This window comes from Egretta garzetta, unplaced genomic scaffold, assembly GCF_000687185.1.
Source record: "Egretta garzetta isolate BGI_Z169 unplaced genomic scaffold, ASM68718v1 scaffold163, whole genome shotgun sequence".
NCBI classification, from domain to species: domain Eukaryota; kingdom Metazoa; phylum Chordata; class Aves; order Pelecaniformes; family Ardeidae; genus Egretta; species Egretta garzetta.
The window spans coordinates 4,507,520-4,523,076 of NW_009259308.1; the positions used below are offsets into that span (position 1 = coordinate 4,507,520).

General features: G+C 41.8%; 1 protein-coding gene across 1 annotated transcript in view; it reads right to left on the minus strand.

Annotated features, from left to right (window-relative positions):
- The window catches only part of ROR1 (receptor tyrosine kinase like orphan receptor 1), a 59,552-nt gene extending 44,853 nt beyond the window's left edge, over nucleotides 1–14,699 (minus strand). Inside the window, exons 1-2 of the mRNA XM_009636222.2 lie at nucleotides 14,636–14,699; nucleotides 9,605–9,676 (exon numbers count right to left, since the gene is read on the minus strand). Of these exons, the coding sequence (XP_009634517.2) occupies nucleotides 9,605–9,676; nucleotides 14,636–14,699 (136 nt within the window). The remainder of the gene's footprint in view (nucleotides 1–9,604; nucleotides 9,677–14,635) is intronic.
- Between the last annotated feature and the right edge of the window lie 858 nt (nucleotides 14,700–15,557).

Sequence of the window (15,557 nt, forward strand, 5' to 3'; positions counted from 1 at the left end):
AGTCATCCTTTTGTGCATGCAGCAGGAGACGAACAGGGCTGATGAAACAGGATGGACCCACTGCTTGCATACACGATGAAGACACTGTGTCTCATGGACATGGTCTTAGAGCATGTCACATTTTACCATACTTCATTTGATGTCCATCAAGGAGCTCCCCAGATGCCCAGAGTTGACTCCCTCTGACCTAAAGAATAATTTCTTAGAAACACGATGGAGTAATTACTGTGCTTCTGAGAATTAACCAGTCTAGTGGCACTGGCCATTGGAAAGTCTGAGTTTCAATCCTGGCTCTGAGTAGTCTTGGGTGAATCATTTCAGTTGTGATTTTTAGAAGAGCCGAAGGGAAGTAGACACCCAAAGCCAATCAAAGCTCACATGGGATTTGTGCAACTAAGTCCTTTTAAAAACAGCCTTAAACCTTTTGGCTCAATCTCTCCAGCTATAAAGTGAGGATAATAATCCCTCTTACATCATGGGGAGGCTGTTATGTACATTAATGAGATAATGCTCGTAAAGCACTTTGAAGGTGAAAAGTGCTATGCTGGGATAAGCACTGTTATTATATTTTAAGTTAAATCTCAGGGTTTCAAGAACATAACAAAAGCCGGTCCATATTTTAGAGTAGCACTCTATAAAAACATTTTGGAAACATTTTAATTTACAGAAGTATGGGAGAATAGCCTGAAAAAGTTCTAAATAAAATTTAGCCCACCTATAATTTAATAATAGTCAAACTGATTTTTTTTTAATTTGTAAAAACAATTTACTGCTGGGTCTAGACCCTGAATGCCAAGTTTCAGCCCACAGAGATTTTTTTTTTTAATGGCTGAGTTATAAACCCTTGAAAAATGCTGACAGCCCCTTTACTATAGCAGCACTAGCGGGTGCCCTATAATGAACTTTTAAATGACTTGAGATAATATCTGGAAAGCCAAGCCTGAAATATATTTCTGGTTTTGAGCCGTTGCCAATGCAAACACAACACATCATAAGTCATCTTCATGATTCTAAGCACATAAATTGGAGACACTGCATATAAAATCCAAATATTAGGTATCCTTCATGGCCAAACTTTTTGCTGGTTTGATGTTACAGAACAGCAACAGCTGTACAAGGACGAAATGTAGTGCGTTGCGTGTCTCAAAAGAAGAAAAGTGTGTGTATTTCCACAGCTCTGTCTTGACATTGTTAAATAGGAGCCTGCCCAGTCGTAATAAATCCTCAAGTATTCTACTATTTTTAAGTGGAACCCAGGTGGCTTTCAAAATAAAAGCTCGTCCTCTCTGGCCAAGGAATGTTAATCTCCTCTGTGACCACATGGTTACTCTATCTTAAATTACCAAAGACACATCTTAGAGCAGTAACACCCTCTTCGCTTGAAGGAAGATTTTGCTGGCCACTGTGAGACCTTTTTTCCCCAGGCACTGTGTGTGCTATATGTTTCTGATTTCACTAGGTGTTTAAAGCACGATGGGGATGCAGGATTAGACCCTGAAATGTTCATTTTATGAGAAGAATTGTTGTTTCATTGATCTTTTTCTTTATGCCCTTCTGATCCTTCAGAATATTCAAAGAAAATGTAAAATTAAAGTCTCCACTCAAGCCGTTGCAAGCCTGAAAACAGCTTTAATCCAGGTGCAACAGGGAGGCTGGTGTACCAAGTTACTTCCCATTATAGACGTGTAACAACACACTTCTCTGGAAAAGAACATCTCCAGACCTTTTCTCATGCAAACCTACAGCTGTGGGGACACCATTTCCAGGTGCAGGTCTGAAGAATAAGTTTACTTCTAGATTTGAAAATTGAAATCTGCATTGCAGCATATAAAGCAACCACCTGACCTGGTTGGAGTAATGTAGTTGGGACACCAGGCTTACAGACTGCTTATTGCATTTATCTGTTTGCACCAAAAGGTTTAGCAGCTCACCAGTTCTTTGCCATAGCATACATTGGCAAGAAGAAATGCAAAAAGTGTCTCAGTCAGTGACTGCAAGACAGATAAGCTGAGTGATTGATAACTTAAAGAGTTGATAACCTTTGTCTAAAGGGAAAGGGCCTGTTAGGCACATCAGAGGGTCTGACACAATCCGTCTGATTTAATATATTAGTCTGGAAAGAAACATTTTCATTCATTCAGAGCTTTGGATTATCTAACCTAGTCCAGTCTGATCCTACACTTGGATGTGCCCATACTCACATGCATCAGCACCACCACAGAGCTCAGAACACTGGAACTTTTCTATATGGAATTGTTCTCTTTGGAGAAAGTCAGCAAGGTGGAGCCCACCCAGCCTGAAGACACCGGGAGGGGCTTGCTGATTGTTCCATATGTTCAATTGACTTGAGTTCTAAGCTAGAGAAGGAACCAGCAGGATTTCTGACTGAAGTGGGGCCACAGACAGAGCATATACTTCTCAGTTCGAAAAAGGATTAACCATTGATTGCTCGATCTGCCAATAACTCACAAAGGAAGACAACTCCTGGCAGGTCCGATCTGTGGGCCTGATCAACAGACCCTTGTTATTAAAAGGGGAAAAAGGAAGACTCGCGGCTGGAATTTCACTTATTTTAAATGAATAGAAGCAGAGGAATGACAGTGGGAGGAAAGAGATAGCGCATTCAACCCATGATTTGGCATTCCGTATGAAGAATAGCAGAGTTAAAGAAGTCCAGACAATCATGCGGAAATATTCAATGTCAACTGTCTTGGGACAAAAGGAAATACTCTGCTGCCTTTGCTTGCCCAGCTTATTTTCAAATGAGTTTCCTCAGTGCTGTGTATGTGCAAGACTCAATTCGGGATCCAGGCTGCAGCTGTGTGTTGGACTTCCCTTGCCAGACACTATCTAGACGGTTTAGTGCCACATGAGGATAATTTACTGAACTGAAACTGGCTGACCACTGCCCAAGGCTTTATGGCTTTTCAGATGTCCATGTGTGACATTCACTGTATTTGGGATTCTCACAATTAATTGCTGCTTTCTGATAATTAGCAGCTTAAAGATTGCCCTGGGCCACAAGGGAGGGAGAGCTTGTGGAGGGAAACTGGAGCACAGATGTTCACAGGCTTCCAAAATATTATCTGGGGCTGAGCACCTGAAACCCCTTGCTTTTGGGTAGGAACTGGACAACTCACTGCCCTTCATGCCTATGTGAATTCTTAATATGCATTGGAGAGTTCACATCTGCCTCTCCTTTTATGAGTCAACTTTCAGGTTTAAGGACAGATGTCTTGGTGATAGCTTTGACGCTATAATCTGGCAAGGGGAAATGAAGCTTTTCTTTACTCAGGAACCAGTTTTATAGCACAAGTAGGAAGCCTCTAAATTTTATCACAAAAAAAAAAAGTGATTTGGAATAGGTAAACAAATGTCCAAATCCAGCTATAAACCCAACTACTGAAAACCATCAAAGGACTCTGTTGTCACTTTAGAAGCTGCTCTGCAGTAAAGAGCCACGTACAAAAACTCAAGCTGTTAAAGGAAGGGTGTATAGAAAGGTATGTGCCTTAAGATTAATGCTGTAGAGTCAAAGAAAAGCTGGGTTTTTTGACATTTTGACATAGCATCACTTTAGGATCTGGTTCTTATTAGCCTTTTCTGTGCCTTTTAAAGGTCTTTTTTTTTTTAAACCAAAAATGTCAGGAAATTTGGAACAGAAACTTACAATAAAACACGTCCCTTGACCCTCTGATCTATCAATCTTTCAAATAAACAAAGATAGCTGGATGAGGTTATTATATATAGTTACCTTATATATAATGGTCAGATATTCACTGCACACACTGAGGTTATATAAAAAAATCCAATGCAACTGAAGCATTTTGTGAAAGATTTTTGCCATGAATGCCCAACGTTACTCAGGGTGGTTTCTTTTTCAGGTTGTGTTCTGTGACCTTCAAATTTCACACCCTGTATTATTTATAAATGAGACATTCAAGAAACACAAATTCTCAAATAAAAACGTACACTCCATCAGTGGAAAAGCAAACAAAAGAAGCTAATGTACTGTGGCTAAAAAAATTTTCAAACAAAGTAGCAGTAATTTACTGCCTCGCTACTAACAGGACCCCACAAATAGAATCAGAATCCTGAGCCCCATCAAGGGAGCTTGATTTACCAAATATCCCCCAGATAATAAAGGAAAATAAAAAGGTAAATTGTGCATGAACGTGAAAGCTGTAATTCTTCCCCTTTCACCACACATATCAAATTCACATCCAGTGATTTCAAAAGAAAATCTGGAAATCTCTAAAGAACTGGGGCCAAAGTCAGGAGGCCTCAATCCACCTGGTTTTCTCCACGTTTGGTTTTGTTTATGTTTTTTAAGTTTGCCTAAGAGTTAAATTCTCCCTGGGATATCAGAAAGATTTTTCCTATAAGAACTCAGAGCCAGGTCATTTCCCTGCCTGGAAAGACTCGCCGAGGTGACTGCTTTAGCCTGGATTTGTCAGTAAGGACTATAAGGCTTGCTTCTCCCCTTGGGAAGCCTCCAGACCCAAAGGGTCCAGCAGCAGCGTGGCTGCACACACCTGGATGTCCTGCAGCCCCTTCTGCGATCCGTGGCCTCCTCTTGCGCCACAGCTGTTGTCCAGCCCACCCTGCCAGGGAATGTTTTGCCCGCACAAGGATCTCCAAGAAGTTAATGACATGCAGTCCCACACGCAAGGTAATGGAGCAAATACTGCAGGTCTCCCATCCCCTGTTTTGGTCTTCCACAGTTATTTTCTGCTCTGGATCCCCAGACCATCCCAGAGGAGGGATGCTTGCTCTAGGTGATCCTTGTATTGATATGCCTTTGAATACTTAAGGATAAATCCCAGCTTAACCTTAAACCACTGAGTGATTTGGGGTGCATTTTGTAAAATCCTGGCTCTTGCTGCCAAGCTCTCCAGGGAATGTTTGCCTTCCGTATAACACCTGGAACACCACAAGACTGCTAAGTGCTGCTGAAGCAGTGACCGCAAGGTCTATGCCACACAGAGAGGCTGTGGGAGCTCAAAGCCTAGGCTTGGGATTGTGGGTATCTGGAACTGAAAATGGTTCCCAAGCCCTGAATCATTCTAAGGTCTTATACTTGTTTGCCAAAGCAGAAAGGCCATAAAAGGGAAAGGAAAATAGGCAGTATCTGCAAAAACTCACACTAATAGGTTTTCTTTGGAAACTGAAGGACCAAGTGAAGAGCTCCAGGGAGGAGAAGGTACCAGCAATGAGATAAGATGCTGCACCCCAGCACCAGTGTCCCCAGCTCCGGCTCAGCCACGGCCAGGACACTTCCTTGTGCATGGTCAGGGAGCTGCCCTGATGAAACAAGCTCCTGAGGAGGCTGCAGGTGGGCTTGGGGGACTGGGAGGACCTGATCAGGGGAGGCTACAATGACAGCATCGTTCTCTTATCAGTCCTGTAAAGTGAACGTCTACTTAAGTCGAATCCTACTCACAGTTAAAAGAAAACAATATTTCAAAGCTGACTCCTTCTTGGCAAAGACTCCAATATTATCTTTGCCTAAGGATGAAGAGTTCCCAAACAAGTCCTCTACTGTACCAGATGTAAATAGGCTCTCATTCAAATTCAGGCCTATCTATTTCTTTGTAAATAAACTGACATGTGACGGAAGGAAAAGCCTACCCTTCCACAATCATTTTTGTGAAAGAGAAGCAGCTGAATGAAAGGCTCTTCACCTTTTTAAATAAGGATCAGAGAAAAGAAGAACTCATGGTAAATCGGAAGCTTTCTCAAACAAAGAGCTTTTCCCATGGTGTAAGTGGAGAGAGGGGAGGCAATGCACAGGCAAGGAGAAATGAGAAAACAGAGTGCCTTAAACAACAGGAAGAAAGAATAAAAAATCCTCAGGGCCATCTGCCTTGCTCCCTTCCCTGCTGGCACACCCAAAAAAAGAATCACATTAAAGAATGGAGCATGGACCCTAGAAGCCAGCACAAGGGCAGAGCGTCCTCATGAACTCCACTTACTCCCAGCTTCATCTGGCCTTTTTGTTTTGCCTCAGATATCACCTATTGCCACAGCCAGTATCAAACAATTTCCAGATAAGAAAATGGGCTAAGCTGCGGAGAGTGAATGGCCAAGCTGTGGAGAGTGTCAGGAGCGGTTACAAAGCCCGGTGCAACAGGGCCACGTAGGAGCACACGTGAAGGGGGACTTCTCCAAGCCTCACGAGGTGAGGAGCTATGGTCCCCGCTGGATGCCTCCCGCTTGCTGGGCAGCTGCAGGCTCCCCCAGCCCGAGGGAAATCTCAGCTAGCAACATGAGGGTGAAAGGCTTTGCATGCTGCCGCCAACCCCGTGCGATGGGCCTTTTCCTACCACCAGAGACCCCTTTTTTCCCTGAAGTTCACTTATTTCTCCTTACATAATTAAATATTTATTGGATCACATTTTCATTTCTCTTTTTCCCTCATGGCATTCCCTCTGCACGCTATGATTTACTAGTCAGAAAAGAGAGAGAAATGCTCATAGCTAAATTTCTCCTATTTTAAAAGTGATTATATTTTATTTTTTATGCACAGTTTGTTTGTTTTTTTAAGGTTTTGGTGAGAAACCACCTCCTCCCTCCCATCAATCGCTGCTTTCAACAGCTCTTCACGGGTGGCTGCGTCTCTTTTAAATTCATTTCCTGTTAAAAAGAATAAACAGGCAACTGTTTAATGCTGTCGATTTAGCTTATTTAATAGAAATTGAAACCTGAATAGGGCTCAGTTGTAAGATAATCACTGCAGAACTCACTGAGCTAGGGAAAGCACCATGTTAAGTAATTATTTCAAAAGGCAGAATATTGTTTAAGCAAGACTATGAGCTGTTCCTCCTTCCTAAACGCAGGAGACATATTTGAGGAAGAGATGCTAATTTCCAAGAGGCAGCAGGTAGAGTTAGAGCCACTTAAAGAGGACAGCCATTTAATTGGGAAATTTGGCTGGAAACCACTTTCATGTGGTGAACTTAATAGGCTTTAAAACGAGTTTTACTGGGACGCCTGCGTGACCTCATGGCCGACTGCAGCAAAGACATGTGGATGTTGATTTCTTGAGATGCTTGTTTGCAAAAGAAATGGAAACTAAGTGCATGCCTAATTTTCTCCTCTGAGGTTTCAACTCACCAAGTCAGCATGAGCTGCAGTATATTTGGCTTTATACAAGTGAGAGTTTCAAAGACCTTTAGTAGAACCAGTAGCTCCCACATTAAAGCCCCTGCTTCTCTCTTAGACAAGACAAAACATGCGTGCCTTACTTTGCTTGTAGGTACACTGGGAGAATCCACCCCTCTGACTAAGCTTTTTGGGCAGCAAATGCATTTTAATCACGTATGTAAATCCGTGTTTAGGTGTGTAAGCTTACAGCAGTCTAAATGCTAATCAGAGTGAGCAAAGGGGCCGGTAATCCCCCAGGAATGCAGGATTCAGCCCAACGAGTGGTAATTGCTGCATTCCAGGTGGATTAGAAGCATGAAACTTCATTTTACCTATTTCTGACAACATAGCTCAGGAACAGGTGCCATGGAAGCAACATGGAAAATGGTTTAATTACCAACGTAGAGGCCAGGTTCAGCACTGGCACAGAAAGTATAAGTTTTGCTTTGAGCAATAAGATGACACAACGTCCAGGACGGTGGCAGTCATGCCAAGTTTTACCTCTTCTAGCTCTGGAGCTGCTGCTTTCCAACAGAGCCAGCACACCGAGGGTGGGACACCTGAACCCTGGTTGATAAAATCCAGCATGGAGAGTATTTGAAGAAAGCAGACACCAAAGGAGACAGGCAGTCTGTGCTGCCACCAGGGACCTTCCTCTGTTTCCTAGCTATGTCAGTCAAACCAAAGATTTGGAGAATGCCCACCTGGGGCACATGCTACTGAAAAAACAGAGCATTTGAACTGCCAGCTGATAGCAAACCTAACCAAAATATGGGTTAAAAAATCACCGTGGTCCTAAGAAACCAGTCTACACAAAACCTGCCATTAGGAATAAAACCAAAGAAGCTACTGGGGCCTATTTTTCAGCACAGATAATTTATTGTAAAATTACATTGTCATAAATATCTCTCCTGTACCTTCCTATCTAGGTTTTGGTTGGAGGCACACAGCTTTCCCTGCAATATATAGCAATCTATGGGCGCTTTACCAATTGAACCCTTGGGCTCACAGTGAAGAACAAAGAATATATCACTGATGATCATTTGCAAAATGTATTTCCACTACTTCAACAAAGTGTGACCCTGTCTTCTCCTATGATCATGGGCTAGGTTCCTACAGAAAAACCTACCCTGTAGGTTAGCAAAGGCTGCCTGCCACAGATATCCTAAGAGGCCTGAATTAAGTCTGATTTTCTCTGGCATTTTCTAACTTTTGAGTGTTTGGCTTTGTGGCCTTAACTTGCTTTTTCTAGGCTACTTACTTATTTCTTACTTTTTGAAAAACCAAAGCTGCCAAATAAATAAAGTAACACGCAGGCATCCTGTCTGGGGGAGCCACTGCCCTCACTTCCCTGCAGCTTCAGGATGCCCCCAGTGCATAGCCCAGACCTGCCACAGGCACCTGCATGAATCACTGCAGTGGGATAAGACATCCATTCTGTCAACCCTTTCTTTCAGCAATTTGCTGTGAATTGGGAATCCTTTGCTTAATGACTACATGCTTTTCTCCCTTTCCCACTAGCAAGCCCAAGCTCTTTGACTTTCATCATCTCCGATGTGTTCTGGATCGCCAGAAAGTCCTGCTCCTTCCCTGGTGGGAAGGCAGACATGAAAGAGTCAACCTTGCCTTAAAGTACTCAGAACTACATATTCTCTTCAGACTTAAGCACAGAGAACATATTTATACATAAACATAAAACATTATGAATACATGTTCATAAAAAACTAACAAAATACAGACAAAAACATTTGGAAAAAACATCTGTGGCAGAACTCCACTTTCAGAAATTTAAGTCTAAATAGTTAATGGTTGGCAAAGTTATAAGCAAATTAAAGGAGTGGTTGACAAATTTTACAGTTAGTGTGGCTAACAGCATCCTCCACTGTAAACGTCACATTAGAAGCATTTCAGAGACCAGACTGACTCAGGAGCTGCAGGCCACTGCCCTGCAATAAGGGCTTGTGGAAGCTAAGCAATTTGGCTTAAATAATTGGTGGTGCATAATTTACAAAATTAAGGGGAATGAGAAATATATCCCTTTTTCTACAATATACACCCTTTGGAGAGCTCCAAATCACACATAATTACCACCTGCAAGTGCATTAATTTAAAGCCTCAAAATTTCATAATAAGACACATCGAGGCAAACTGACCACCTGATAGTTGTTGAGTTCAAATCCTAAGATCCACCAGACAAAATGTAAAGCAGTTCATAAACCAACAGAACTCACATCTTGAAATATTTTTACCATGTGGAACATTTTACTAGTACAAGAAATGAACACAGCATTCTCCAGAAATCACAGAACCACACATAATTAAATGTCAAATGATCACAAGGCAAACAAAGTTTATCTTAAATGCCCCCTCACCCCTTTGCTTGCTGATTTGGCCATGTCAAATAATTGAGATTTTTAAATTTGATTTCACATCTTTCTATTTTTTTCTGTCTACTTACCTTTATCTAATTCACTTGAGATGTTCCATGATGATGTAGGCATGAAATCAGCAACAACTGATGAATTTGCTCCTGGAAGGGAAAAATAAAAAAAGAAAGATGCTGTTATATATCGATTCTGTATCATCAGGAGAGTAAGAGGCATTTATAAAGTCGCTGTCACAGTAATAAAACTATTTGAAGAACAGCAGCTATTAAAATGCACTCGATGCTCTGTGTTGGCAGGCTGAGACATATGGGTAGCAGAACCAGCGAAGTGGAAAAAGGCACAGGGCCAGCACTGGAGTTTGTTTTGCAATGCTGTCACTATGAGGCCTTTTGTTAATTAAGCAAGCAATCTTTGAGATGTATTTGGCCCACCTTAAAATCTCTACATGAGTTTTATACAGGTAGACTGACTCTGCAGTGCTACAGCTAAGAAAAACACAAATGCTATGAGATTGCTGAACATGTTATCTATTAACATTTACAAGCGATTTTAATCCTGCAAACCCATGCGCGCAAGAAGAGACGCAGTTTATGCACTGAAGTTAATAGGGCTACTTGTACGAAAAATTCTCCTACGACTCATGTAAACACAGGCTGGAAAGACTGATCTGATCATCAGTAGCATTTTCTCATTGCTATCATACTTCTTTCCTTTACAAGAAAAATTTGAATGGTGACCTTAGTCTTCATTTATATTTTTACCTTTTTTTAACGTCCAAACAGTAGGTTGTACAGAGGACAGCGTTGAGGGAACTGCCAACATACTTTCAGCCTCACCTATAGTTCATGGTAAAACATGAACTCCCCATATCTGAACATCTATGCTTTCATCAAACACCCATATGAAGACTGATGTGTAACTGCTGCCATAGCACTTGCCACATCCCAACAGGCTGTGGTGGCTGGGTGCAGTATCCACGATGAGAAGTTTGTTGGGCTCCCTGAGGGTCTTTGCAAAACCACGTTCAGCAGTGTAAACCCATCATCACACAGTTGGGGGGGGCGGAATTACTGTCCCCTTGTAGCAGCTGACCCACGTGCATCTTATGAGGCTCTTCAGGCATCTGGGAAGGGCTGCTTTTGGAGCACGATCTCTCAGAGTCAACCCCCAGGGATTAATACACATATATATGAGCTTTAGTGAGTGATGGCGGGAAGGGTGGGAAGAAGGGGTGTGCACACACATTACATGGCACAGAAATGCAGTGTGCCTCCTAATTCCCTGTGTCCACCCAGTCCCAGGAAACCTGACCTCAAAGAGGAGGAGAGAGATGCTGTACAGGAATGCTATGGCACCCAAAGTGGGAGTGAATTTGAAATAAAAAAAAGCAGTGCTCAATGTGTCAGCACCTGATCTGAAAGAGATGCTAAAATTAACACCCTGTGGCCTGATCCTGTACCCTGGCTGGATCCCCAGTGCTGGGTGATTTTACTCATCCCCAGCAAGGGCAGAGTCAGGATGCTGAGCGTCAGCAGGATCCCAGAGGAGAACGGGAATATTTTGAAGTGTATTATTTTTATTTTGACACCATCCCTTTAGCTTGTTCCCAGACATCTTTTAACTACAAAGCAATTTCACTCATAAAACTGTGGCGGTGCAAGGATACCCAAAGATGTTCTGCATTCATTTGACCATTTAGCAACAATTTTATTTCATTAAAAAAGTCAAGAGAAAATTGTAAGCATGAAGTCATACAAATGCATGAAGCTGTTAGGTTCAGATACAGCCACTACACTTTTTATAAATATAGTCTTTCTTAAAAGCCCACCTGGTAGCACTGCTTATTTAAGACTCTGTCATGTATTTCCAATGTAAACACCAAATTTGAAGGCATTATAACTCACCTACGAACACAGCCCCTGGCCTGCACAGATACACAGGGCAGAAACCCACTGACAGGGACAGATCCTGAGTTCATGTAAAATGGCATCGCTCTGACATCAGCAGTGACACCTGCTTACACAAGCTGAGATTTTGGCCTACTGTGTCCATCCCTCCTCATTCTTTACTTAACAGTTGAGCTTCTTCCTAACCCAAATGTTAGGGACCACGTGGCTGAAAGACCTGCAAGGTTTAAGGAAAACAAAATGGATCCAGTGCTAATATCACCTTCATGGTGACCACGATCATCCAAGCAACAGGCCTCTGTGGTTGGTGGATCTGCTCTGAGGTTGAAGCTGAGATGTGAGGTAGGTGACAAATAACCAGTGAGCAAATGCTGACCGGGACCTGGTCGGCATCAGGCTGATGCCAGAGGTTGGGATGCTCGATCTCCTATGCCTCCCCTGGGCCCTTGCCCTTCCATCCCTCCTACCCCCAAAATGGGACAGATTCTGTAGACTTGTGTTAAAACCCCTCTGAGAAAGTGATCTGAGGTGCTATTGCCTCTCACACCTGCCATTGAGACCAAACAGGTTCATCTCTTATGGCTACAGAGCACTCCTCAAACCCACAGACAATGGGTTAGGTCATTCGCACTACTCATACATTCAAGTTTTGCACTCGACAGTACATTTTGTGTAGGTAATATTACTTTTGTTCACCTGGAAATATTCTAGTATTAAGACCCTACATATGAATCATATTCTGCAAACAGCTAACACACATTAACCAAAATGAAAGAAAAAGTACTAATAATACTATGACCAAATACAATATTTTGCTATTTAAAACTCCAGAGTGTTCATATTAACGTTTTCTTAAACAGGCTTTGAAAACGCGACCGTAAATCTCACAGAGCAGACATCCGTCACCTGATCTACAGAAGAAACCACATTAGAAGGCCAAACTTTACTGTTTGCGAGATAGGTCTCCATGTTGGTAACTGGTGATTTTCTAATATTCATGAATTAAACCTCCAATCTGAGAGCAACGTATTACTGTGCCCTTAGTAAACATTTTATTTGACAGAAAGGAACACGTAGAGCAGTTATGCAGCTTGGGAACATACCATCGATTCAAAGTTAACAAAACTTGTTTGCAGAACACAAAAGTATCCCAGAAAAGAAGTCCACAAGACATGCATTAATATAATTTCTAACTGCCATGACTTAGGATTGCTGTGCATGAAAGTGAGAGCAATGATACCTCTCCTTGGAAAAACTATGTTATAACCTTCAGGCCAAATCTGAAGCATGCTGTCAGAAGGTAAGCTCCCAGCCAGCCCACGGAGAGAGATGAGTCATGGATGGGAGAAGGATCAGAGCCTTGTCTGAGTAAACTCGTTCCTCCCCTGGAACCAAACCCACCTCCTCCTCCTTCCTGAACTGCCTCGCTCAGTAACTCTGCCTCCAGGAGGAAAACGTGTTTAAAAAAACAGACCGGGAAGGAGTAGGACTTTTTTCCCTTTGGAGACCCACCGTGTGCCGGTTGGTCAAACAGCTGGAGCACGAAGAAGGTCACACGGAATGCAAGACACCTACAGCCACTCCACCCACAACCTGGAGGAGACCAGGCAGCAGGGCTCAGCATCCATTCCTCCACTCGTCAATGGCCCATCCACTCACTTTACTCACACACCCGACCTTTAAACTCCCACTAACCAATTGCTCCCTTTCGTCTATAAATCCCATATATGGGGTTTACACACAGTGACGTGCATTTGGGGCAGTGAAACAGGCTTGCCCATTTGCTGTCACCATTAAAAAAAAAAGAAAAACAAACCCTGCTTGATATCGCAACAGAATTTCAAATGAGGAGTTTAAAAATTAATCCTTAATTGTTAAAAATTCCCTTTTACACCCCCTTTACCTATTTGAACAATAAGATTTGTTTTGAAAAAAAGTCAACCTGAGAAATGTGATCAGCAGAGAGAACCATTATCCCATTAAGATTTTATTTATAGATTAAATCATTCATATGAATGACAAATCTTATCCTTAATACCGGAAAGATAAGTCTCTGTTCAAATCTCTATCACTATTAAGAAACGTTGGTCTTAAGTTAATGAGAAATCACAACAGTCAATTAAACCCCTGTGAAAAGCCAAGTAAAGTGTATTCAAATACACTCCCCACAAAGAAGTTGGCTAACATCTGATTTTATTACCATATTGCATAATTGTAGAGTGAATTTCACACAAGTCAGTCCTTTTAAAGCCTTTGTGATTAAATAAACTTCAATAAGGTTTACAAAAATCTGCCTCTGAAGAAAAACTACAGAGCTCGTTCTTATCACAGGCACACACTACTGTCTCATTTTCTCACCAGAAGTAACCATTACTCAGTGCTCCAGTGTTTGTGCTGTCACGGTTACAGGCCCATCAAAAGGATGGGGCAGCCTCATCCCATGGCCACAGAACCGAAAAGGAGAAGATCCAGGCCCTGTGCCCAGGCTAATTAATATCTCCATGTGATGCATTTGTAACATGAGGTAAAGACAATATAAGTCAAAACAGGAAGAAGGCAGATACCTAAGAAGACACCAAACCCAGAAATGATTGAAGATTTTAATGGGGAATAAATCTCCTATACAGATACAAAGCAGAGAGCAAAGTAAGTCCAAGAATGTGGATATTCTGCTTGCAAGGCCCTCCAAGCAATGCACAAGGCCTGTAAGGCTGCTAAGCATGGGAGCATACACAGCGTTGCCTGGGACAGGCTTTCTTCTCTGGTGCAGAGATGAAAATCCCAGGTCTTGAAGGAACACAACTTCTTAAGGTAGAAGATATGTCTAGTTAAAACATGCAAACAAAATTTCAAAGTGTCTTCTTAATGGGCATATGCTGTCTTACTTTATATCACACCTGTGGGTCATTCTATACCCTAATTCTATATCCTCAAGATAATCTGGAGTGAGTAATTTCTTCTGATACAAATGTGTATGCGAATGCTATGTATGCAATCCAGATATCACCATAGAATACCCAAAACAGAAAAAAGAGCAAGGAGGTATTTAAAGTAACCAAGGAGTTAGAAGTCTGAGTAATAAGATAAAGTTATACAGACTTAGAGCAAAACCTAATTACACTAAGTGCTCAGTACTTTTTGCTTTTCTGCACATTCCAGACCGACACTTCATCTTTCTCTCTGTCTCGTTCCTACCTGACTGATCTCTTCCAGGATCTTCCCACAGATATGCCTCACGGCTGTTTTTCTTCTCAGTCATATCTCCCTCATCTTCCTTTTTTGCCTGTTGCGTTTTCTGTTTCACTGATCCTTTGTAAGTTCCCCACACATTTTCATCTGATCTCCCAAGATATTACGTTTTGCAATCAGCCAGTTACCAGCCTATCCACAGCCCACCCTGGAGGTGTTGAAGGAAATCTAGACATACTTTCTGCAGACTGTAATGGATACGACCTATTATTTACCAATTTTCTTGTCTGTTTAAAAATTGGCACAGTCCTGAAATTTCCATAATATATACCTCAAATTTTGCTTATATCTTTAATGTGTGAAAAGATTTTATTTTCGTGACATCAGTATCTCTGCATGTCAGTAGACATGTCTGCATTATACAATTCTTGTGTTTCAAAAGGAGGCAGGAATCATAAATACTTCAATCAGTTGAACAAGGCAAAACTGCATGAAGGCGGGAAATTGTTGAGAGCATGTCTCCTCTTCAAGTAAGGGAGTTGTCTCTCAAGGAGAATATACTGCCTTTAATAGTATGCCATAGCATAGGTCAATGGCAAACCTTCCCTTGATTAGTTATGAATATAGGAATTTCAGTACACAACCATGTGTAAAATATGTGGTATATATAGCCTACAGCAAACACAGTCCACAATAAAAATATATTCCTGAAAAAAGACTCAAGCCTGCATGTTCAGGTGAAGCTGTTATCCTTTGTACTGTCACTTTAAATATTTGGAAAGAGAACAGCCTACAATTTATATGCAGTAAAACCTGCCAGAGAACAGACCTTAAGTAAAGATCTATTTGGTAAGCAAGATGAAATGATGCATGATGGCATTTCTCCTTCAAATGCTTAACCTTAACTACCTAGCTTTACTCCACCTTG